Source organism: Paroedura picta, chromosome 2 (genome assembly GCF_049243985.1).
Source record: "Paroedura picta isolate Pp20150507F chromosome 2, Ppicta_v3.0, whole genome shotgun sequence".
NCBI lineage: Eukaryota > Metazoa > Chordata > Lepidosauria > Squamata > Gekkonidae > Paroedura > Paroedura picta.
The window spans coordinates 166,257,728-166,283,572 of record NC_135370.1 but is presented as its reverse complement, the minus strand read 5'-3'; the positions used below and the strand labels follow the sequence as shown (position 1 = coordinate 166,283,572).

At 46.6% G+C, this 25,845-nt stretch overlaps 1 protein-coding gene across 7 annotated transcripts in view; it reads left to right on the top strand.

Moving 5' to 3' along the window:
- Window positions 1–5,635, top strand: part of BEGAIN (brain enriched guanylate kinase associated) — a 287,735-nt gene extending 282,100 nt beyond the window's left edge. For 3 of the 7 annotated variants that reach the window (XM_077323692.1, XM_077323693.1, XM_077323694.1), the window contains one exon: window positions 3,426–5,622. In XM_077323692.1, the coding sequence (XP_077179807.1) occupies window positions 3,426–4,799 (1,374 nt within the window). In that variant the 3' untranslated portion in view covers window positions 4,800–5,622. Of the gene's footprint in view, window positions 1–3,425 lie in introns of all 7 variants that reach the window. The other 4 variants (XM_077323688.1, XM_077323690.1, XM_077323689.1 and 1 more) reach the window with 4 other exon arrangements.
- Window positions 5,636–25,845: the final 20,210 nt, after the last annotated feature.

Here is a 25,845-nt window from a genome sequence, read left to right as displayed (position 1 = left end):
TCACAACATTTCATTTAACCCGGGAGTGGTGCAGAGAGTAGTCATCAGCCAAGGTTTGATCTTGAGGTCAGTCTGGGGCCTTTCCCCAACCCTAGGAATTTCACGATGGGCTATGCAGGGAAGAACCCAGAATAACTGGCTACCTTTCTGTCAACTGAAAAACAAATTAGAATGCTAACTTGGGCTCTGGGTAATGATGAAAGCATAGCTCTCCATGGGAACTTCGGACCCGATCCTATTTTTGTGTTCACAAACCAAATACAAGACCAACTCCACATTCGGCTGCTTCAGGTTACATATTAACAGCCATGGGAGAAATGTGAGGAAATTTGCTTTCCCACTCTCTTCCCTGTGTACACTCAGTCTCTGGGGAAACTGGAAATTATAGGGATTTTTCTGCTTACCCCAGTACATCGGTCCATGTTGAATTGCTCTCGGGACATTTTCCACATCCAAATACATTTTAATTCCTTCCAACTTCTTCTTCAGAGCATTGGGTGTCTAAATGTTAGGCTGGCAGTAGCTGGTGAGAGAGACGAATGAATTGCTATAATGTGCATCCATTAGCCCATTGTCCCTGCAAAATTGTTCCGTAAAAGAACTAAAGCCTGGAAGCTGAATGCAGGACCTTTACCCTCAAAGCATTTCACCAACACTTGTCATGGTAATGAGTCATTTTCCCACAAGCCACTTTTTGGCAGTCGAGTTGTGTAGCAAATACTGCAAAAAAGAAAAAAGACAATGTAGGTTCAGAGGGTTTATTCACATTACATTTAGGGTTAGCTGATTCAGGTCATGCTTAAAGGGTCAGCACCAGAATGAGATTTAGAGGGTTAGAGTTCGGGTGAGGGCCGGCGTTAGAGATTGGGGGTGAGGGAAATAAGAATTTTTTTTCATTTAAATGCATCTATGAAATTAGAGTATTAATAAGGTAGCTTATGATTTAATTGCATATATTGGGTTGGATTCAGCACAACTTTTCTGTTTCGCCCTGGCAGAAATGTAAGGGAAAGGGTGCCTGTGCTACATCAAACTTGTTATGCCTGCTTGGTGTAGTGGTTAGAAGCACTGACTTCTAATCTGGCAAGCCGGGTTTGATTCCCTGCTCCTTCTCCACATACAGCCAGCTGGGTGACCTTGGTCTAGCCACAGCTGTTCTGACTGAACAGTAATTTAAGGGTTCTCTCAGCCTCCCCTCCCTCACAGGGTTTCTGTTGCAGTGAGAGGAAAGGGAAGGCGAACGTAAGCCACTTTGAGACTCCTTTGGGTAGAGAAAAGCGGCATATAAGAACCAACTCCTCTTCTTCTATATCTCCATCTATCCTTCCATAAGGTTTTGTGCAGCCAGTTTCTGAGCCCTAGATTGTGTAGGGCAGAAAGTCCTCAGTGTGGCAAACGATCTTGGTGCAAGAAGTAGTCCACCTGGTCTGGTCATGTTTCCACTTGGGTATTGGTTCAGCCAAGGCAATGTATCCGCAACCTGGCCAAGCCTGCTCCCATTACCTTTGGCCTTTCAATACCACATGTTTTCAGTGTAGCCCCTTCTCCCTAAAATAGCTGGAGGGGTTGCAGATAGGGGCTCCACATGGTGAGTGCAGGTGAGAAGCGATGGACAGCTGACAAGGACGGATGGGTTAAAGAAAGAGAGAAAACAAGGGAGAGCTTGGGTGGGCAGGGAAATTGCTTCACTTCCTCATATTTGGCAAGTGTTTCCTGTCCCTAACTCACTTGGTGTGTTGCTCACATTCCTGGCCTTGACACTGCAGAGGCCCTAAGTGTGGGTCCCATTTCTGGAAATATTCAAGAACACTGATACGTATCTCTCTCTTTCCTGGCACTTGTAAGCAATCATACTACTACAGAGTTGGGCGCATAGAAGAGGGTCAGCTGTGACGGCAGTTCTACGCAAAGATACATCCTTAGTCCATTGAAGTCAGTGTGAACTCATGGAACTGCCCTATACTGAATCAGTCCACTTGGAGAGCTTCCTGATTACTGCTCATAATTGAATGTTCCTCACTTTTAGGTTGGCATGCCTTAATGCAGGGGTAGTCAACCTGTGGTCTTCCAGATGTTCATGGACTACAATTCCCATGAGCCCCTGCTGGCAGGGGCTCATGGGAATTGTAGTGCATGAACATCTGGAGGGCCACAGGTTGACTACCCCTGCCTTAACGCACTGCTGTCTAGAGTTTTGCAAGGGAGGCATCTTAAGATTCCCAACTCTGATAAGAGTGTCCCATTGTCATGCAGGTAGTGTAGACACCCCATTACAGAACCTTTGAATGCAGTATGAGGGGGAGAGAGAGAATCAGGCCACTGATCCATTGAAGTCAGTATTATCTACTTGGGCCAGCAGTAGTTCTTCAGGATCTCAGGTCCTTTGCATCACTTACCATCTGATCCCTTTTAACTGGAGATGCTGGGGATCGAACCCAGAACCTTCTGCTTGCCAAGCAGCTGCTCTGCTACTGGGCCACAGCCCCTCTCAGTGTGCACAGAAGGTCACAGCACGACATAAGGTTATACTGTATGACACCCAACAAGCCAAACTTTCTTTAGGTTTGATTTTAATGTCAAACCAGTCATGTTTGATATGTCCGAGCTGATCAGACAACAACTATGCCAATCGTACATTTCATAATATTGCACTGCTTTTTGACCATATCCTAGACATGAATCAGTCAACGCTACAAAAGAGCCCTTGACTAAACACCTAAGCACCAGCTAGAATGGGAATGCTCAAAATTTGCATCTTGAGTCTATCTGCAAATGTGTTTTCTTGTTTAAAATGTTGGGTCTGTGGAAGGCATGGAGGAAAACGCTTTAAAAAGGAAGCACAAAGGTTAGGGCAAAGGAATTGATAAACTCTTGTGAGCTGCTTTGAATCTTTGGAATCAATAAATGGCCATCTAATATATATATATATATTCCTGAATTGATATTTCATAGAAGAATGCAACCTGGTTATCTTCTTGGGGTTGGATCTCTCTGAAAATTTCCGCTGACAAAGGGATTTCCTTCAGGGGATCATGATTTTCTTGCTGCCTGCCCCCATTGCAGCCCAAGATACCCCCCAAAGACCCTTGCTCCTACGTCTGATACACTCCCCAAAACAGTGGCAGACTGTAATCTTGAAAGCCGGGTTTGATTTCCCACTTCTCCTCCATGTGCAGCCTAGTACAGTGGGTTGGACTAGATGACCCATGAGGCCCCTTTCAACTCTATGATTCTATGATTCTAGTGCATGTGGAAAATTAGAGATCTGCACTGGTGAGGGAGGTGGTATTGCTGCCCAGAAAATGCTGCCCATTCCATCAATTATTTTCGATTCCAAAGTGGCTTTGAACCGCAGTGCAGGCCCCGTTGGCAGAACCCCACTGACTTCGACCCCTCTTTCCTCCCCCTTTCCCTGTGTGTTCCAGCTGCCGACTGAATTTCAGGAACGCGTGAGCATCCACCTGGAGAAGCACGGGTGCAGCCTTTCAGTACCTCTATGCCACACATCATTCGCGGACAACATCCCGACCTGCGTCATTGCGAAAGTGCTAGAGAAGCCTGACCCAAACAGCCTCTCCTCACGCTTGTCGAGCCCATCTGCTAGAGACATGGCCTTCCAAGACTCTGTGGGAAAGCTTGGCCCCAGGCCACAGTACAAGTCCGACATCTACTGCAGCGATACGGCCCTTTACTGCCCCGACGAGAGGAGGAGGGAAAGGAGGCAGAGCGTCGACATGCAGGTGAAAGACGTCGGCTTTTTGAGGTCCCAGAATTCCACCGATAGCACCGTGGAAGAAGATGGCTTCCACTCCAGCTTCTCTCACGAAGCTTTCCCAGAATACGTTACCTCTTTGCCGACCTCTAGCTCCTACTCCAGTTTCAGCGTCACGTCGGAGGAGAAGGAGAACGCCCAGGCGAGCACGCTGACCGCCTCCCAGCAGGCGATTTATATGAGCAGCCGCGAGGAGATGTTTGAAAGAAAGCCATCTTCAGGTTACGACCACCAGGGGAGCCCGCGTTTCGCCAAGTCCAAATCCGTTCAGCACATGGAGCTGGCCGACGACAACGAGGACTCCCCGACCTTCACCAGGACTATGTCGCCTTACTCAAGTGAGCCTTATCATTTCTCGGCCATAACGACTCAGCAAGCTTTATCGGCTCAGAAAATGCGTAGCGAGTGCAGGAACACCCACCTGTCCGAAGAGGACCTGCCAGGGCGGTGGAGGCAGCTGAGTGTTGAGGATATCGGGGCGTATTCTTACAGAAACAGTGGCAGGCTTTCGCCCTGCAGCTTTTCAGAGCAGTATTACCGGAGCCCCGTAAAGAAAGCCGACAGCCGGTCGAGCCCCATTTATGCCAGTTACAAAGCCGAGAGCTTCTTGGAAGGAGACGATCTTTGTCAAAGCAGGCTCGTGGACCCGTGCTTCCTGCGAACAGACAGTGGTTTGAATATCGACATCAGCCCGAGTTGCAAACAGGACAAGCTGGCTTCCTACAAAGCAAACGAGTCGAGGGACAAAAAAAACGAGAGGATCACAGTCCAGGTGTGCAGTAGCAAAAGCATCGAAGGCAGCCCGGTCTTGAAAAGAGAATACGTCGATGTCAGTCCAAACAGTTCGGCCGAGTCCCTCAACCAGAGTTCAATGGAGGCGTCGGAGATCCTTCAGTCTTCCATGGATCAAGGAAGCCATTCGAGCCTTCATAGCAAACAGCAGCAGTTCCAACGGACTGGGAGTACCGGCCTGAGTCGGAAGGATAGCCTCACAAAAGCACAACTGTACGGGACTCTCCTGAATTAGACATCTTCCAAAGCTGCAATAAGAAGACAGACCACATTGACCGAGGTGGCCGTTGATATTCCTAGTGTACGGTAGGCTGAGAAAAGCAGAATTATTATACAATATAGATTCATATTCACAATGGTACTGTTTTAAAAGGGAGGAGAAAATCTCCCCTCCCCCACCCCCGCCCGCCCAATTCTGATGAAAAACATTACTCAGCACTTTTCACACAATGACTTTTCCATCTTGGATACCAACCCTGAGCCCACTTTTATATCCTGATATATTTTTATAAACAAAAATGGTATTTATTAGACTGTCCTTAGTACTCTCGAGCGCTTTGAGTGACCTTTTTTGTCCCCCTTCGGATAGGTTTCTTATTTATTTTTTGTGCATGAGGCCACCTGTGCCTAATCTCTTGGAGGAAAAGGGTAAGAGAGAGAGTGAGAGAGAGAGAAATCCCTTATCACCAAGGAAAAAATTCAAACCCCTTTAGGATTCTTTTTAAAAAGTGGGTGGTGTGCAGTGCAAGACATACGAGAAATGGTGATGTTATTTTAAAAAAAAACACAAATAAATCTATTTTTAAATGAAATGGAACTGAAATGACCCGCTGAGTTATTTAATACAGATGTATTTAGGAGGGGGGGGGAAATTAAAAAGAATGCACATACGGATATTTTGGTTCGTCTGTCCCGCTGTGTTTCTACTCTGCCCCTGTACACTACCTCAACATTAATTGAGGGTTTGTCACCTATTTTTCTGTAGGCTTGCATTTATATTGTCTCAGATGCATGGAGTGTCATAATTAGTACTGTATTTTGCATTACTTAATAAAAGACACCAGTGAAAATGTTCGAATGGGGTTTTTTTGTTTGTTTTCATCATTAAAAGTTGTTCTAAGAGGAGCCCGTTAACAAGTCGTTTTTTTCCAGTTCATTTGGAGTCTAGCTCCTGTTATTTTGTGGAACCTGTTGAAGGAAGCAATCTTGTACCAAGCAATGCTTCGTGGCATTTGCAGCACAAGTTAGAAACGAATATTGCTCGAGCCGAAAAGCCGAATTCTGAATATTCACAACCTGAATAAACGATAGCTTGGATCCATCAGAGCATTTCAACAGATGAAAGGATTTCCATCCAAGGAGCACGTGACTTTTCCTCTCACCTGGTGCAGCCTGAAATGCTCCCAGAATGTTGTGGGAGAACATTCTGTGCTACAGCCAGGATGTAAAGTTTTGCAAACATGTCCTTGTGTCCACCGAAAAGCTCTGCTGGATCCAATCTTTTGTCAGTAGTACATATGATGCGGTATTATTTATTAACTGGAAACTGTTTTTATCAGAAGAAGCACAACATGGATTGTAAAAAAAGCTTTCAATCCTAGGCTAAGATCTCCATGCTAACCCAAGACAGAACAGTGGTGAAAAAGTAAGGGAGGGGGGACACAACAGGGCCTCCTATCCGCTGGTTGCTCATCTTGAGCAACCAGCTGAGTTCCTATTGAGTTCCTATAAACCATATGGGCCAGAAAGAGACCAATACTATGGGGAGCCATTGTTAGTAGTCCCCCTCAATGGCAACTACACCATGTTCCAGTCTTTAAATGGCATTATTCAAGAGGATGGATGGTCCAGAGTAACTAGATCTCATCAGATCTTGGAAGTGAAGTTGGGGCAGTTTTGGAGTCCACCAAGGAAGTCCAAGATGCTACGCAGTGGCAGGCAATGGCAAACCACTTCTGTTCATTTCTTGCCTTGATAATCCACCAAGGTTACCTTAAGTAAGCTGCAACTTGATGGCATTCTACCACCAAATGTTTATTATATGCTCCAATTATAATCCCTGGGTAGCCTTCATCATGGACTATGGGTCTTTTCATAGGGAGGTTTTCTCATAATTTGGATGCTTAACTTGGCACCGAGACCATGTGAACACCCCAGTATGTAAAGCTCTGTGTTTGCCACAAGAATGTGTCTGGCCCCTAATGTGAAGTATGCATGACCAGAGAAAGCTCCATAAGGACTCCCCCATTCTTTGACCCTCCAACAAACATGGCCTTTACCTTGTTGCATCTTCCATTGCAACAATGAAGCCTCCTGGTGACATTCTCTCTTGGCATTCCTGTAGTGATTCCCATGCTTCTAGGTTATACACTGCCTTTCCAATTATTCACACTTACATTGTTCTATACAACAAAATTTGAGTCCACCTTTCAGACCAACAAGGTGTGAGCTCTCCATGGCATGTACACTTCCTCAGGCAATGGAACAATGATAAGTGTGCAGATATAAGAAGAAAGTAAATTAGTAACAAATTAGTAAATAGCATCACAACATCCTAAATATGCAGTATCACGACATCCTAAGTATGCAGTATGATCATTCGTTGCTAGAAAAGCAAGTCCTTTGGGTTCAATTGTTTCTTTTAATTACTTCTTTTCACAGCTTGGAAAATGTCTGCCATTAATCACTAACCTTAACAGTTTTATTCCCCCAATGTTTTTGTGAACAACAATTGCAATAAACTCTCAGGAGATACAGCCTTGGGAGCACAAAGCCATTGTGCCTCTTCTACATGGCATACTCCCATGACCCATCCCACCACCACCCCAAGCAGGGACATGAGATGCGCATAAAAATTAATCACAACGCCATCTTCGGCTTTGATTAGGCCACAGCAGGAGCTGAGTGCGCCATTCAGCTAAGAAAGCGAGGAATGAGTTGCTTGAAAGGGAGCCAGTGAAAATGATGAAAGGGTTTTGCTGAATGACACACGGAGGCTGAATGAACAGGATTCGCTTAGCAGGGAGAGGGGGAAGAGAGAGAGAGGTGGCGCAACCACAAATGTGTACAAATATTTAAAAGATTTCAAGGAGGTAGATAACAGCTCAGTCCTTTGTGCCCGAGGCAGGTACGTTAGAGACAGACAGTTATGGAAGAGAGCACTGGGCAAATAAGGAACAGACATAGAATCATAGAACAATAGAGTTGGAAGGGGCCTCCTGGGCCATACGTCCAACCCACCAAACAATGCAGGACACACACAACCCTATTACTCATCCACTCTAACCTGCCACCCCCATGAACCTTCACAGAATCCGCCTCTCTGTCAGATGGCTATCCAGCTTCTGTTTAAAAAATTTCCAAAGATGGAGAACCCACCACCTCCGGAGGAAGCCTGTTCCACTGAGGAACTGCTCTAACTGTCAGGAACTTCTTCCGGAGGTTTAGATGGAATTTCTTTTGCATACTAGTCTACTGGTGCTGATCCTTGTCAGACTGTCTAGCCTGCTTTCATTCCACCCTTCCTCCAAAGAGCTCTCAGCAGCATCTGTGGCTTTTCCTCCATTTCTCCTCACAATATCTCAGTGAAAGAGATTCCAGTCTGAAGGGAGACTTGAACCTCATTCTCCCCCAGCCTTAGTCAGACGCTGAATCATAGAATCATAGAATCATAGAGTTGGAAGGGGCCATACAGGCCATCTAGTCCAACCCCCTGCTCAACGCAGGATTAGCCCTAAGCATCCTAAAGCATCCAAGAAAAGTGTGTATCCAACCTTTGCTTGAAGACTGCCAGTGAGGGGGAGCTCACCACCTCCTTAGGCAGCCTATTCCACTGCTGAACTACTCTGACTGAGAAAAACTTTTTCCTGATATCTAGCCTATATCGTTGTACTTGAAGTTTAAACCCATTACTGCGTGTCCTTTCCTCTGCAGCCAGCAGAAACAGCATCCTGCCCTCCTCCAAGTGACAACCTTTCAAATACTTAAAGAGGGCTATCATGTCCCCTCTCAACCTCCTTTTCTCCAGGCTGAACATTCCCAAGTCCCTCAACCTATCTTCATAGGGCTTGGTCCCTTGGCCCCAGATCATCTTCGTCGCTCTCCTCTGTACCCTTTCAATTTTATCGATGTCCTTCTTGAAGTGAGGCCTCCAGAACTGCACACAGTACTCCAGGTGTGGTCTGACCAGTGCCGTATACAATGGGACTATGACATCTTGTGATTTTGATGTGATGGCTCTGTTGATACAGCCCAAAATGGCATTTGCCTTTTTTACCGCTGCATCACACTGCCTGCTCATGTTCAGTTTACAATCCACAAGTACCCCAAGGTCTCGTTCACACACAGTGCTACCTAGAAGCGTATCCCCCATCCAGTAGGCATGCTTTTCATTTTTCTGACCCAGATGCAGAACTTTACACTTATCTTTATTAAATTGCATCTTGTTCTCATTTGCCCATTTTTCCATTGTGTTCAGATCTTGTTGAACTCTGTCTCTATCTTCCGGAGTATTTGCCAGTCCTCCCAATTTGGTGTCATCTGCAAACTTGATGAGTAGTCCCTCCACCCCCTCATCTAATAAATATGTTCAAAAGTACCGGGCCGAGCACCGAACCCTGAGGTACCCCGCTACTCACCTCTCTCCAGTCTGATGAAACACCACTGACAACAACTCTTTGAGTGCGGTTCTCTAACCAATTCCCTATCCACCTAACGATCTGAAAATCCAGATTGCAGTCCTTCAACTTATCCATCAGAACATCATGGGGAACCTTGTCAAAAGCTTTACTAAAATCTAAGTAAATGACATCAACCAAATTTCCCCGATCCAGCAAACCTGTTACTTGGTCAAAAAAGGAAACTAGGTTGGTCTGGCAGGACCTGTTGGAGACAAATCCATGCTGACTTCCTTGGATCACCAAATTGTCCTCCAGATGTTTGCAGATCGCTCCCTTTAATATCTGCTCCATTATCTTCCCCACAACAGAGGTCAGACTCACTGGTCTGTAGTTTCCCGGGTCATCCTTCTTCCCTTTTTTGAAGATCGGAATAACGTTTGCTCTTTTCCAGTCCTCCGGGACATCTCCAGTCCTTAAAGAGGTTCCGAAGATGATGGACAAGGGCTGTGCAAGTTCTCTGGAAAGTTCTTTGAGTACTCTCGGGTGCATTTCATCTGGACCAGGGGATTTGAACTCATCCAGTGCAGCTAAATGCCTCTCGACCACCTCTCTATCCATGTTAACCTGCCACCCAGACACTATCCTTTGGCTACAGCCATCTCTAGATGTGCCTAAACACTTTGACCTGTGGGAAAAAACAGATGTAAAATAGGCACTAAGCCTTTCTGCTTTCTCTGCATCTTTCGTTAGAGTTTGTCCATCCGCACCCAACAGCGGGCCTATTGCCTCCTTTACTTTACGTTTGCTCCTCACGTAACTGAAAAATCTTTTCTTATTACAATGGGCTTCCCTGGCCAATCTTAGCTCACTCTCAGCTTTGGCCTTTCTGATGATTGATCTACAGTGCCTAGTAACCTGTAGGTACTCTTCTTTAGAGCTCTGTCCTTCCCTCCATTTCCTGAACATTTTCCTTTTCTTTCTTAGTTCCTCTTGAAGTTCCAATACATCCCACTGGCTCTGTGATATAAGGAAGGGAGAAAATGTGGCATATCACTAGACAGAGACTATCATGTCCATTTTACTAATGACACATGTGGAAGTTAATGGACAGGGATTAGATCTAGCCCTAATCTAGCATATCCCTGGGACAAGAGGCAGAGGTTGTCGAATGCTATATGGAAATTTATTTATCTGTGAAACAGAGGTTTCCAGGATAACAATTTTAGGGTCATTCATTTCCTCAAGGTCTTCAAATAGCTTTATTTGCAAGGAATTTTTTAAAAAGTCATTAATAAAGAGAATTCAGTGCTTTGTCTTTCATTACTCCTCATAACACATTACTCTTCATAACACAAGCCCCAGGGCAGGGGCCTTCTCTCTGTATGATGCATGAAACCAGGCCCCAATGACTGTTGGCTGCAGAGGAGAGGACACGCAGTAATGGGTTTAAACTACAAGTACAACGATATAGGCTAGATATCAGGAAAACATTTTCACAGTCAGAGTAATTCAGCAGTGGAATAGGCTGCCTAAGGAAGTGGTGAGCTCCCCCTCACTGGCAGTCTTCAAGCAAAGGTTGGATACACACTTTTCTTGGATGCTTTAGGATGCTCTGGGCTGATCCTGCATTGAGCAGGGGGTTGGACTAGATGGCCTGTATGGCCCCTTCCAACTCTTTGATTCTATGATTCTATGAAACAAAATAGATTAAACAATATTACATTCCCGCTCTTGCAAACTTAAGTTATTTTAAACATGCTTCCAAGGGCATCAGCTACCCTGGCACACTTTTCTTGGATGCTTTAGGATGCTTAGGGCTGATCCTGCGTAGAGCAGGGGGTTGGACTAGATGGCCTGTATGGCCCCTTCCAACTCTATGATTCTATGACCACCCATTTTTAGGGAAAGCAGCCTTAGGAGCAGAGATGTGGATGTGAAGAGACTGTCCTTACCACTGGCAGCCACTGCTCTGCTTCAAATAACCCCCTACAGAGTGGCATAGTGGTTAAGAGCAGTGGCTTCATCTGGTGAGCCGGGTTTGATTCCCTGCTCCTCCACATGCAGCCAGCTGGCAGGGGCTCATAGGAACTGTAGTCCATGGGTATTTGGAGAACCACAGGTTGACTACCCCTGTTTTAAACGACTACCTCTGCAGTGGAATGCTAAACAGATTTATCTCACTCCATTGAAGTCAAGGGGCTTAGGAGGAAACTCATCTTCAGACATTGCTGCGTCTCTGGCCGTTCCATCATGCCGTAGATCTTTCATATCCACACATCTCAGGGATTCACTTCCCAGATGCCCTTTTTTTTTGCGTTTGAAAGTCTCCTGCTTAAATGTATCTCACTGATGAAAATGAGACTTTGAATTTGTCTAGGTCAATATTTAATTCCTGGATCAATAAATCTTCAGATTAGCTGCATTTCTCAAGAAGTCAATGGACTTCAAGCAGCCGTTCGTCTGAGAACGGTATTTGATTCCAAAACCCAAGTCTCCAAGGAGTCAAGATATTCATGAGCCTCCTGATTGGAAAGGAGGAAATGCACTTCAATAAGATGAACAGACTTACCTTGTTACTCAAAAGGTTAGCTATATATATATGGAGAGAGACACACGCATTGTGTATGACACAGGGGAGCATAAATGTCAAGCAGATGATAAGGGAAGTAAAACAAACTATGGAATTTAACAGGGTTGCCAGAAGAGAACAAGCAGCCATAAAAGATTTAAGTACATAGTAGTATAAGTGTCAAAAGAAAGTCTCTCTAATGCAGAAATAGAGAGATACCATATCTTAGCTATGGAAATACGCAATATCTGAGCCTCAATCCAGCTGTTCTTGTGCCCCAAAGATGGTCACATGTAAATCACCTGAGCTGGATGGCCCAGGCTAACCCAATCTTTTCAGATCTCAGAAGCTAAACAGGGTCAGCCCTGGGCAATGTCTGGAGAGAATACCATCAAGGAATACCAGAGGTGCTGCATAGAGGTAGGCAGTGGCAAGCCACCTCTGAACATTTTTCACCTTAAAAACCCCTTGGGGCCACCATAAGTCAACTGAAACTTGATGGGGGGGGGGGGGAGTCAACTTACATTGGGTACTGCATTTGAATGTGCACCCAAGTGCCTATTCCATTGAAATAAGCACAGAAAGATTTTTATTTATTTAACATAATTACTAGCTGTCTTTCTACCATCAAGGTGGCTTACCATGTAAATAAAATAAAGGTTTGTTTGTTTATTAGATTCATAGGCCATCCCTCTCTGACAACACTCAGGGTGGCTTACAACAATTAAAACCCCTACAGCTTGTCCGAATTAAAACCCCATTTAATACCATAGTGGACATATCAATACATACAACAAACTCCATTTTAAAAGACCATGGCGGACTGTACCCTACTAACCCCTCAAAGAAAAACTGACATAGGAGCGGGAGGAGGGAGCACAGATCACCAAGCGAGTGCATGCGCTTAACCAGGGGTAGTCAAACTGCGGCCCTCCAGATGTCCATGGATTACAATTCCCATGAGCCCCTGCCAACATTTGCTGGCAGGGGGCTCATGGGAACTGTAGTACATGGACATCTGGAGGGCCGCAGTATGACTACCCCTGCTCTTAACACTGGGAGGGCCTGTCACATCTTCCTTGCCACGCTAGCCTCAACCATAGACCTGGAGAAAGAGCTCTCTTTTGCAGGAGCTGCGGAACGCCAGAAGTTTCCTCAGGGTATTCCCCCTCCCCAGGGGTGGTGGAAGGATCCAGGTGGGCAGTGAGGAATTTTAGGGTAGTGGGGTGGTGAAGAATCTGGGGGCAGTAGGGGGCAACAGTCTGACTCTTCCTGTTGCAGCTGTGTTTTCCTAGTGAGAGACGTTCCCAGGTGGCTTGCCATGGCCTGCCTCTGGGTAGTAGGACCCTGGACTTCCTTGGTGGTCTCCCATCCCAGTGCTGACCAAGGACAACCCTGCTTAGCTTCCTGAAAAAAATGATAGCTACAGAAGGTGGGCTGGATGGGATCATGGTCCTGCTAAGCTCCTTCCCCTCCTCAGACTCTGTCCTCCATCCCAGATCTCCAGGAATTTCTTAACCCAGGGTTGGCAACCATTCCCCAACTGTCTCCATCTTTGGAAGGCTGGAAAAGCCTTCTCCTGCTTGCGCCTGGCCATGGGACTTTCTGTTGCTTGTTTCTCTCTTTTCCCTTCTGTCTTTCTCCCCAATGAGGACCAAAGTAGCTTTTACGCATGACTTTTACAAAGAACTTTTATATTTCTTTCCAAACTAAATGTGGCCGCTGCACAACAACCCAAAAAGAAGCGTAGGCTAGATATCAGGAAAAAGATTTTTCACAGTCAGAGTAGTTCAGCAGTGGAATAGGCTGTCTAAGGAGGTGGTGAGCTCCCCCTCACTGGCAGTCTTCAAGCAAAGGTTGGATACACACTTTTCTTGGATGCTTTGGGCTGATCCTGCGTTGAGCAGGGGGTTGGACTAGATGGTCTGAATGGCCCCTTCCAAACCTATGATTCTATGATTCTATACAAACTGGATCGTTGTGCTGTTGGTAAAACAGGCGTACTAAGGTACATAAGAAGAGCACTGCTGGGTCAGACCAAGGGTCTGTAAAGCCCAGCATTCAATCTCAAACAGGGGCCAAGGAATACATTCTAAGGGTGTACAAGATTTTTTTTTTCAGATTCAGCTATCGTAGACCCCAAAATATCAGTATTTCCTAATGCTCCCAAATCACAATGCTGGTATGGTACTCGGTCTCTGTAATATTTAGGAATTCAAAATGTTTTCCAGTTGTATTACTCCACCACACCGGCTTTCTAGGTAGAAGGAGTAAGAAGCCAGGCCACAGCCTTTACCCTGAGCAAAGGATAACCAGAAACTTCCTGAACAATTAATCTACTTAGCAAGAGCTTTAAAAGAGTATCATCATCACCACCACCACCACCACCACCACCACCATCATCATCATCATCATCATCATCATCATCATTATTATTATTAAATTTATTACCTGCCACTCCCAAGAAGGCGGGTTACAGATGTCCAGTTAAAACTAAAAAATACAAATACACAGGACCAACAACCCAACAACATGGCGGAAAACCTCCCTCTACCCCCAACCCCTACCCCTACCTCTAGAGGGCGGAACTTAAAACTTTTGCCTTTAGTGCTCATAAGAACAACAAAGAGAGCCAGTTTGGTGTAGTGGTTAGGAGTGGGGACTTCTAATCTGGCATGCCGGGTTCGATTCTGCACTCCCCCACATGCAGCCAGCTGGGTGACCTTGGGCCCGCCACGGCACTGATAAAACTGTTCTGACCGGGCAGTGATATCAGGGCTCTCTCAGCCTCACCCACCCCACAGGGTGTCTGTTGTGGGGAGAGGGATGGGAAGGCGACTGTAAGCCGCTTTGAGCCTCCTTCGGGTAGGGAAAAGCGGCATATAAGAACCAACTCTTCTTCTTCTTCAAATACCGCCCCAAGGAACCGGGCTAAACCTATTTATCAGGCTGCTTTTTCCCAACAAGGACCATTTGTACCTGGGCACTGAGGCTGACTGGTCTCTCCGGCAGAACCTCTCCCTTCATTTCATTCCAACCGGAACGCCTTCAGGGTTTTCTTCCGTTTGCTTTCTTTCCGTCTGTGCGGAAGGCATCCATGCGGGTGACAGGTTTCATTTCACAGGCGGGTGACACTGATCGACAATGAGAAGTGGTCTTCATCGACACAGAGGAGGCAGCAAGGGAAATTGAAGCAACGGGGGAGCGCAAGGGGGGTTGCTTTGTGTTATAGGTAGCTGGTTCTAAAGGCTCCACTTCCGAGGATTTCATTAAGCGCCACTAACAGCACTTGAATTGGTGCTGAAAGGCCTCTGGAGGCGTCTCGCCTGGGTTTTTTTCTTCTTTACCTCACTTGCCATGCTCAGAGATGGCCTCATTTCTCTCCTCACAGTTCCCTGAAGAAGACAAGGCTGCCACAGAGATTTCTTCAAGGCATCCAGTGAGCAAGATAAGAAGAGTTGGTTCTTATATGCTGCTTTTCCCTACCCGAAGGAGTCTCAAAGCAGCTTACAGTCACCTTCCCTTCCTCTCCCCACAACAGACACCCTGTGAGGTGGGTGAGGCTGAGAGAGTCCTGATATTACTGAAGAAGAAGAAGACGAGTTAGTTCTTATATGCCGCTTTTCTCTACCCGAAGGAGTCTCAAAGCGGCTTACATTCACCTGCCCTTTCCTCTCCCCACAACAGACACCCTGTGGGGGAGGTGAGGCTGAGAAAGCCCTGAGATTACTGAAAAAGAAGAAGAGTTGGTTCTTATATGCCTCTTTTCTCTACCAGAAGGAGTCTCAAAGTGGCTTACATTGGCCTTCCCTTTCCTCTCCCCTCAACAGACACCCTGTGAGGCAAGCAAACCCTTGCCTGACTGCCAGACAATCCTAAGATCTCGTGGCTACACCACACAATAAATGAACAAATAGTATTATAACAGTATAGTTGTCTTCTGTTTCCCATTGCAGACATAAAGTATTTGAGCTCTTTTTCTAGGCTAAATAGGAGTATGTAAGCTAACTGGAGAACCTAACCACCATCTATTACATTTTTCTCTGTAGAAAAGTTACAGGCTACATATCAGGGGGAGAAATTCACAGTCAGAGTAGTTCAGCTGTGGGATCAACAGCTGTGGGAGGTGGTGAGCTCCCCCTCAGTGGCGGTCTTCAACCAGAGGCTGGACAGATGCTTCAGCTGATCTTGCAGGGGGTTGGACTAGATGGCCTGGATGGCCCCTTCCTGCTCTAGGATTCTAGGGAAAGGTATTCTGAGTTCCAAAGAAGAGGAGTAGGTTTTCATGCCCCCAAACCCCTTATAAACCATGGCTTCATACAGCCACCCTGAGTGCTTTCGAACTCGGGACCCATTGGAACCCTCCACGCTGCTTCATGTTGCTTCTTCTGACTCTCCATTCTTCAGACAGGTAAATATACCAAGCCTTCCACCCTTCTTCCCTTTCTCTATACGACTGTTTGTAGGTGTGTTAGCTCTTTTTGTGCTTTTTGTTATTTCCTTTCAATAAAGCTTATATGTACTGTTTTACCATTTACATTGGTATCTGCCTTGAGTTCTTCCTACAGGTATAATTACCCTCATATACATAGGCAATGATCCTATTAGACCAGTTACCCCCCTCTCACATTAATGTGGCTAATCTCCCGACAGCTCAATTACATGCAATTCAGGTGACAGTGTAGTGGTTAAGAGCTTTGGTCTCTACTCTGGAGAGCTGGGTTCGATTCCCTAATTCTCCTCAACAGGCAGCCAGCTGGATGACCTTGGGTTAGTCACAGTGCTGTCAGAGCGCTCTCAGCCCCACCTACCTCACAGGGTCCCTGTTGTGGGGAGAGAAAGAGTAGGTGATTGTAAGCTGCTTTGAGACTTCTTCGGGCTGTGAAGAGCAAGGTCCAAAAACCAACTCTTCTTCTTCTTCTTCACAACAATTCTCAATGGAGCCACCAAGATTCCCTTGGGGCCACTTTACCTTTGAATAAAAAAAACATTGCAGACCTCTTGCATTCCTGCATCCTGGCTGTTTACCATTTTTCTTGGGGGAGGGGCTGTGGCTCAGCAGGAGAACCTATGCTTTGCGTGTGGAAGAAGAAGAAGAGTTGGTTCTTATATGCTGCTTTTCCCTACCCGAAGGAGGCTCAAAGCGGCTTACAGTCGCCTTCCCTTTCCTCTCCCCACAACAGACACCCTGTGGGGTGGGTGAGGCTGAGAGAGCCCTGATATTCCTGCTCGGTCAGAACAGCTTTATCAGTGCTGTGGCAAGCCCAAGGTCACCCAGCTGGCTGCATGTGGGGGAGCGCAGAATCAAACCCGGCATGCCAGATTAGAAGTCCGCACTGCTAACCACTACGCCAAACTGGTTCCAGGTTCAGTCCCTGGCATTTCCAGTTAAAAGCATCAGGTCTGTGAAAGGCCTCTGCCTGAGACCCCAGAGGGCTACTGCCAGTCTGAGTAGGCCTGACCTTGATGGATCCATGGTCTAACCCAGAAGAAGGGATGTATTCATGTGTACTTCTCCATCCCTATTATACACTGACATGGCAGCCTCAACTACAGTCATTTATGACACAACAAATCCCTGGAGGTTCTCCCCACCACACTCTATTCTAAGAGAGAGGCTAAGAAAGAAGGACCCAAAATGGGTATTTTGTAGTCCCATTTTCTCTACCCAAAGGAGTCTCAAAGCAACTTACAACTTCCCTTTCCTCTCCCCACAACAGACACCCTGTGAGGTGGGTGAGGCTAAGAGAACCCTGATATCACTGCTTGGTCAGAATAGCTTTATCAGTGCTGTGGCGAGCCCAAGGTCACCCAGCTGGCTGAAGCACTGGCTGTTTATGTCCTGTTTTTCACTACCTGAAGGAGTCTCACAGTGGCTAAGAATCACTCCTCCTCTCCCCACAACAGACACCCTGGGAGGTAGGTGAGGCTGAGAGAGCTGTGACCAGCCCAAGGTCACCCAGCTGGCTGCATGTGGAAAAGCAAGGAATGAAACCCCGTGTTCCAGATTAGAGCCTGTCGCTCTTTACCACTACACTGTTGCCTCTCATACCAAGATGGCTCTTGAGGTGACAGCCAGTGGCTGAGTTGGGATTTCAACCCAAGTCTCCTAAGATCTCAGCCAGCAATATAACCAGTGCACCATGCTTTTTGGCTTCACACAGTAGTTCTTCTCTCCAAGTATCAGACCCAGTTCTTTTCCAGGGAAGGACAGAAGAGGAGTTACTGATAATATGGGGGTCTTGGGAAGTAAGAGGGAAACTCCACCAAAGCAGTTCTGCCTTGTTGGGGGTGGAGGGAAGAAAAGGCCATCGTCCTTGTTACACTGCCCCACTTATCAGCAAGAAAAAACATGAATCTGCCCTCTATGGAATCAGCAAACTGACAGGCAGGGGCTCTCTCCAGGGACTCAGGAAGAGGTCTTCTACCTTTCCCAAGAACTGAACCTGGGACTTAGTGCAGTGCTTAGGAGCTCGGATGTCTAATCTGGCGAACTGGGTATGATTCCTTGCTCCCTCACATGCAGCCAGCTGGGTGGCCACAGCACTGATAGAGCACTGATAGAGCTATTCTGTTGTGGGGAGAAGAAAGGGAAGGTGACTGTAAGCCGTTTTGAGACTCCTTCGGGTAGAGAAAAGCGGCATATAAGAACCAACTCTTCTACTTCTTCTTCTTCTGCTTCTTCCTCTTCCTCTTCCTCTTCTTGCATTCCAAGCAGATGGTTCACCATGAGCTACATCTTGCCCCCGCCCCTCCAATCTATTGTGCTCACCTCTGCCTCTCGGCTTCAGGCCTTCTGGCCTTCCACTATTGAAACCAGCCTCTGTGGCCGCCATTTTGTTTGTGGCCTCAGGTACCACCATTCCAAAAGTGTCCTCCGGTTTGAGCAGATCCCCCCCTTCACTGTGTCGGCTGAGTTACGCTGTGAGAGAGTGCGAGTGAGAGGAAGAATCCATAAGTACAACCCCGTTCCATCTTTCTTTGCCCTCAGCTTAGGTCTGCAGAGGGGGACGGTGGTGACTTGACGTTTCTTGCCACAAGTAAACTGACTTCAGTGCTCACACCGCGCCAGAGTTTAAAAATAGAAACAGCAGCAGGCCCTCAATTAATTACTCTCCTCAGTTTCCTACATCAATAGCTGTCTGCATCATTTTTTATCCCCTACAGGGTGTTTCATAGCAACACAAAACACTCCGCCAGGCACCAAAACCCAGAGCAGCTATTTCAGAGTTCCTGCATGGCTTGAATTTCAAACCCGCTGGAGCAGCTGACTGGCATGGGAGTTAATAACAGGACCAAAGAGGAAAAGGCAGAGCCATGCGGCCCTGCAAAGATAGCCAAGGGTTTGCAGGTTGCTGCTTGGCAATTATTCCAATTATTTCTTCTGTTTTCAAGCCATTGTTGAAACGTTCAGCCTGAAACCCAGAAAATATTCAATCTGCCTGCATTTGAATGCACCCATAGGCATGAAGCAATGGCTTACTGGAGCATGGTCCATGCTTCAGTGACAGGACACATGCGTGGCACACCCTCCCTTGTGCGTGGGGTTGGACTAGATGACCTTGGAGGTCCCTTCCAACACTATGATTCTATGATTCCACAAAGGTCCCTGGTTTGATGAGTGACTTCTTCCATTCAAAGCTGTCAGGTAGAAAGCGTGTTATCTTTTAAAGCAGCTTCTGATGCATTTGTAGTGGTTAGCATGCCGGACTGGGATCTGCATGATGCAGGGTTGGAGCTCACCTCTGTCATAAACACTTACTGGGTGACATTAGGCCTCCCTCTCTCTCTCTCTCTCTCTCTCTCTCTCTCTCTCTCTCTCTCTCTGTCTCTCTCTCTCTGTCTCTCTCTCTGTCTCTCTCTCTGTCTCTCTGTCTGTCTCTGTCTCTGTCTCTCTCTCTCTCTCTCCTTCTCAGCCTAATCTACCCTGAGACCCCGGATGGTGTAATGGTTTACAGTGGTAGACTCTAATCTGGAGAACTGGGTTTGATTCCCCACTCCTCCTCATGCAGCCAGCAGGGTGTCCTTGGGCTAGTCACAGTTCTCTTAAAGCTATTCTCACAGAGCAGTTCTCTCACAGCTCTCTCATTCCCACCTACCTCACAGGGTGTCTATTGTGGGGAGAGCAAGGGGAAGGTGTTGGGAACCCACACTGGGACTCTTTCGGTAGTGAAAGGCAAGAACTTTACAGAAACTGAGGGTGGAAGCAGAACCTTGGAAGAGGAATCCTGCCCTTCTCTTCCACCCCTGAGCAAGAGCCTCTTCTAAAACTATCCCTGCTGGGCAATAGGCTTGTGCTGTCTGAAAACAAGAATGTTTTTCCCCCCTTCATAAGTCATTTCATTCGTATGAAAATTTATGCAGATATCATCGATGAATGGACTAAAATGGTTCCAATTAACAGACTCAAGTTTCTTTATTTAGATGACAGCCCTATTAGAAATGCAATAATTGTTCTAAAATCATACATCAAGTCCCTCCACTGTCTCGTTCATCCTTTACAATGTCATCCCTTACTCCAGGCTGGACATGGTAGACGCTTACTGGAAGTTCACAGACGGGTCCCAAGGAGAGGGATCTATTACCCTCACTTTAAAAAGCTGGGTTCCCTTCCCAGAAGAAGAAGAAGAAGAGTTGGTTCTTATATGCCGATTTTTTCTACCAGGAGTCTCAAAGCGCTAAAAAACGCAACTGATTCCACTACAAAGGCAGGTATGCATAACGACGAATTCCACTATTTTAAATGGCGATTTTTCATTCCGCAAACAATTTGCAACAAAGATCCCTGTGCGAAAAGGCCCTTAGTTTTTATACTCTGTTTTTAACTGCTGAAGGAGTCTCAAAGCGGCTTACATTCGCCTTCCCTTTCCTTTCCCCACAACAGACACCCTGTGAGGGAGGTGAGGCTGAGAGAGCCCTGATATTACTGAAGAAGAGTTGGTTCTTATATCCCGCTTTTCACTACCCGAAGGAGGCTCAAAGTGGCTTACAATCACCTTCCCTTTCCTCTCCTCAGAACAGACACCCTGTGAGGGAGGTGAGGTTGAGACAACCCTGATCTTACTGAAGAGTTGGTTCTTACTGAAGAGTTGGTTCTTATATGCCACTTTTCTCTACCCGAAGGAGTCTCAAAGCGGCTTACAGTCACCCTCCCTTTCTTCTCCCCGCAACAGACACCCTGTGAGGGAGATGAGGCTGAGAGAGCCCTGAGATTACTAAAGAAGAAGAGTTGGCTCTTATATGCCGCTTTTCTCTACCCAAAGGAGTCTAAAAGCAACTTACAATCCCCTTCCCTTCTGTCCCCGCAACCCTTGTGAGGTGGGTGAGGCTGCGGGAGCCCGGATATTACTGCTCACTCCGAACAGTTTTATCAGTGCTGTGGCCAGCCCAAGGTCACCCAGCAGGCTGCATGTGGGTAAGCACGGAATCGAACCCAGCTCGCAAAATTAGAAGTCCACACTCTTAACCACTACAGCAGGCTGAGGCCATTCTGGAAGGCTCATGGGAGGATGACTAGCACACTCTGTGAGTCTTAGAGTGCTGAAATGCTGCTCCCAGTTCATGCAATTAGCCATTGTTGGACCATGTACATATACCATGCTTTCCCAACCAGGGCTCTGTGGAGCCCTGGCACTCCGTTGAGAGCTTCCCAGGGGTTCTCTGGCCTTTCCCCTACATCCTGCCATAATGGATTCAGACACAATTCTGGCAATATTCCAGCCCAAAAATTATTTCAGGAGTTCTCCCACAGTCAAAAGGCTAGAAAGGGCTGATATACACAGATGCATATGTTACTAACTACAGTAACTACTAACTTAATTGTCATGTTATGGAGAACTCACACAGCTTGGTCTTCTGCACACAACCCATGCGAACCCTGAAACAATGTAGGTAGAAGGAGAGCAGGCCCAAGGCACAGTGTTCCCATGCCATGCCTACGCATGAGCAAGGAATCCATGCATGGAGGAAGTGTACATGCATTGGATCCGTCCCTGCCATTGGAAGCAGAGGTTTTCACACATCCCTGTTCACGGCAAGAGAGAATCCATGCAGAACCTCTTCTGTCTATTGATGCCATTGCCAAGAGTTGGCAATGGTGGGTCGCCGGAGGTGGTTCTCCGCTCAGCATGAGTAGATGGACCTACAGAAACTAGACTCTGTGTAGGCAAAGCCATTGGGGAAGATTTCAAAGCACGGGGAAGTGGATGGGAATCTCTCTTCAGAAAACTATACTTTCTTCCTCCATCTGTCCGCCAGGAATATTTCACATTGTTATTTCCAATATATTGAAGCCGATGGTTTCCGTAGCTCCGGACTAACACCCTGCAGGATGAAGAGGACGCTTTTGTCGGGGCTGTGAATAGCGCCCATAATTAAAAACCTTCCAGCCCTTGCCTAGGTGCCAGGTGAACCAATCTGTTTGTTTTCGTTCCCACTTGTCCTTGGCAAGACTCGCTTTCTTTGGTACGAAAAGGGAACCTAAACACACTTATTCCCTCCGACGGCTTTGCAACCAGGAGGAAGAAGTGGAAGGAAGGTTGTGTTACAGCTCTGTTGGCGTCCTTGGCACCTGCTGTTCCCGCAAACAAAGCACGGTCTCCTCATGCTGTTATCACAGGTAATATCGGGAACGCTCCGGAATCCAAACCAACACATTCAATAACACATTTTGTATTCCATTCAAACATGTCGGTAATTATAAGATATTCCAATTGGACACTAGAGACTCAATATCGTATTTCCGCAGAACAGTTGAAACCATCTGACGTTCTGTCAGTTCTGAAAAACCAGGATGAGGATAACCATCTGGTGCGACCTGCTAAATTTCCCAAGTGAATGCTGAGTTCGTTGGGAGGGTTATGCTATCATGAATAGTGAAAATGCCACAGCTTTGCGCCAGGACTCAACTCTGGAAGCAATGGGGAAATGGCCGAAGACCACACCCATTAGGACTGCTAACTCCTCTTGGGCTGCAGGGCACTGCATGTGGACACGTGTACTGCTTCAAGAAAAGGAGCCCAGACCAGTCACTCTTCTCATTGGCATCCTGGCCATCCAAGCCAGGGATTCCCAGTTTATTTCAGCAGGAATCTGTGGAATTCTGTCTCAGGCTGGTGAGCACAATACAAAATGGCCGCCACGGGCGGTAGCGACAACCCCAAAATGTCAGGGAGTGAGGCTATAAATAAGTCTAATGATAACGCTTCAATATTTCAGGTGGAAGCTCCGATGCCTTTTAAAATGAACACACTATTGTAAAAATATTTTCTTGGTTGCACGTATTTTCTTGCTGACACATTTTCTTACTGTCAGTCATGCAGTGAAGGTTCTTGAGCCGGGAGAGCAGCTGTAGCAAAAGCATTTGTTTGTTTGTTTGTTTGTTTGTTTGTTTGTATGTTTAGGTTTATTTCCTGATATCAGAGGACCGTCTCACAGTGTGGGTTTTTAAATCTGCAATGCCAATCAGATCTTCAGTGGCCAATCAGAAGCCTTGTGGGACAGAAGACCATCTGGCCTTACTTTCTAAAACACTAAGAAAGGTGTCTGCAGGCACCACACTGGCGGGTCCAGATCCAAGCCTTTCATATACTTATCCGGGATGCTTTAGGCTGATCCTGCATTGAACAGGGGGTTGGACTAGATGGCCTGGATGGCTCCTTCCCACTCTAGGATTCTAGGATTCTGTCTGGCTTTCTGACTTGACTCTCCTTGATTGGTTTAAACATGTTTTAATTAAATATAGTTTAGAATAAGAATGTTTTACATAATTTTCAAAAGAGTGGTTTCAGGTCAGTGTCTTCCGTTGTAAAATCTTTACACCGCTTTCCTCAAACAAAGAAAGTCCAGAATTAATAAAACTCTCATGTTGCTTAACCTATGAAACTAAATCCAGACTGAGCCAGCTTGGTGTACTGGTTAGGAGCGCGGACTTCTAATCCGGCCAGCTGGGTTTGATTCCATATGCAACCAGCTGGGTGATGTTGGGCTAATCATACCACTGATAAAACTGTTCTGACTGAGCAGTAATATCAGGACTCTCTCAGCCTCACCTCCCTCACAGGATGTCTGTTGTGGGGAGAGGAAAGGGAAGGTGACTGTAAGCTGCTTTGAGACTCCTTCAGATAGAGAAAAGCAGCATATAAGAACCAACTCTTCTTCCTCTTCTGTTCTGACGGAGCAGGAATATCAGGGCTCTCTCAGCCTCACCCGCCTCACAGGGTGTCTGTTGTGGGGAGAGGAAAGGGAAGGTGACTGTAAGCCGCTTTGAGACTCCTCTGAGTAGAGAAAAGTGGCATATAAGAACCAGCTCTTCTTCTTCAGCAGTGGTGCTGGTGGCTGCCGCCGCCGCCACCACCACCACCACCACCACCACCACCACCACCAAACTCACTGGGAAGGGGGTGGGGGGCTGCCACCGCAGTAGCAGCGGCATGTCTCACCTTTCAGTGGCGAAATTCTGGTTGCCTTATTTTATACCCCACTTGTCATTACCCAAAGGATTCTCAAAATGGCTTACAATCGCCTTCCCTTCCTTTTCCCATAACAGATACCCTGTGAGGTAGGTGAGGCTGAGAGAGCTCAAACAGAACTACTCTGTGAGAACAGCTCTAACTGGATTGTGACAGGCCCAAGGTCACCCAACTGGCAAACCTGGCTCTCCAGATTACAGGCTGCCATTCTTAACCACGAAACCAAGCTGGCTCTGGACCATTTCATGCCTTGATAGAGGACGTTAACGATGCTTCAGTTCTGAGAGTTCCCCCTCCCCCAAATTGAAATATTGCCTATTTCATACTCTAATAGCCTCATAATTACTTCAAACTTCAAGGCAATTGTAATGCAACAGAATATACAAAAGAGGGAGGAAAAAAATTGCGGTCAGAAGAAGTTAAGCTCTTTCAAACATTTGAATACCAAGGAAGTATTCAATTATAGCTTCGTAAATAAGAGAGATGAATAAATAATACTTAGCGGGCTTTTCAATGGAAGTTCTCAAGTGCTTTGTAAACATTAGTGACTCAAATCTCACAACATATGTTCCTATACGAGAACTGCAAAAGCGAGGGGGGGGAAAGGAACAGAAGAAGGTAGAAATCACAAGGGCCGATCTGGATATGGGTTCTTCAGTCGTGAAGGCGAGTTATTTTTAGGAGAGGATTACTCATTATTCCTCAGGCAGCCATCCCTGCATGCTTTTATGGAAGAGCCTCTGATTTCAGAGACATCGAGGACTCCGAGGCAGAGCAAACACGTTGCATTCAGAACATTCTGAGTTTGAATCCTGGTCGCTCCATCATGACATCTTTTTTTTTCTAAAGGTAGAAAACGGTCAAGGAAAAACGAAGGTGCTCAGACTTTGTGGTGGCTTGGCATGTCACCTTATTTCCTTCAGTGAGGGCTTTGTTGTTTCACCTATTCTCCTGTTATAAGACTTTGGTGCAAAGACTGTTTAGCCTGGAGAGGAGGCGACTGAGAGGGGATCTGATAACCATCTTCACGTATTTAAAAGCCTGCCATGTAGAGGATGGAGCAGAATCGTTCTCTCTTGCCCCAGAGGGACAGACCAGAATGAATGGGATGAAATTAATGCAAAAGAAATTCCATCTAAACATCCAGAAGAAGTTTCCAACAGTGAGAGCAGTTTCTTGTGGAACAGGCTTCCTCGGGAGGTGGTGGGTTCTACATCTTTGGGAATTCTTAAACAGAGGCTGGATAGCCATCTGACAGAGAGGCTGATTCGGTGAAGGTTCAAGGAGGTGGCAGGTTACAGTGGATGAGTGATAGGGTTGTGAGTGTCCTGCATTGAGCAGGGGGTTGGACTAGATGACCCATGAGGTCCCTTCCAATTCTACGATTCTATGATTCAAAGACCTCCATAAAGTCCCCTGAATGGGGCTGATAACTCCTGCCCTGCACAGCCAAGCCCCTATAGCTGCGCAAGCTGCACTGAGACAACCTGGGGCAGCCGTTCTCAACTTTATTACCCCTCAGAGTCCCTTGAAACAATCTTCAGGCTTTGTGAAACCCCAGAAGTGATGTGATTGTGCAGAATATGGTTGGGAAGCATGGCTGTGGACACGCCCACCTGGGGC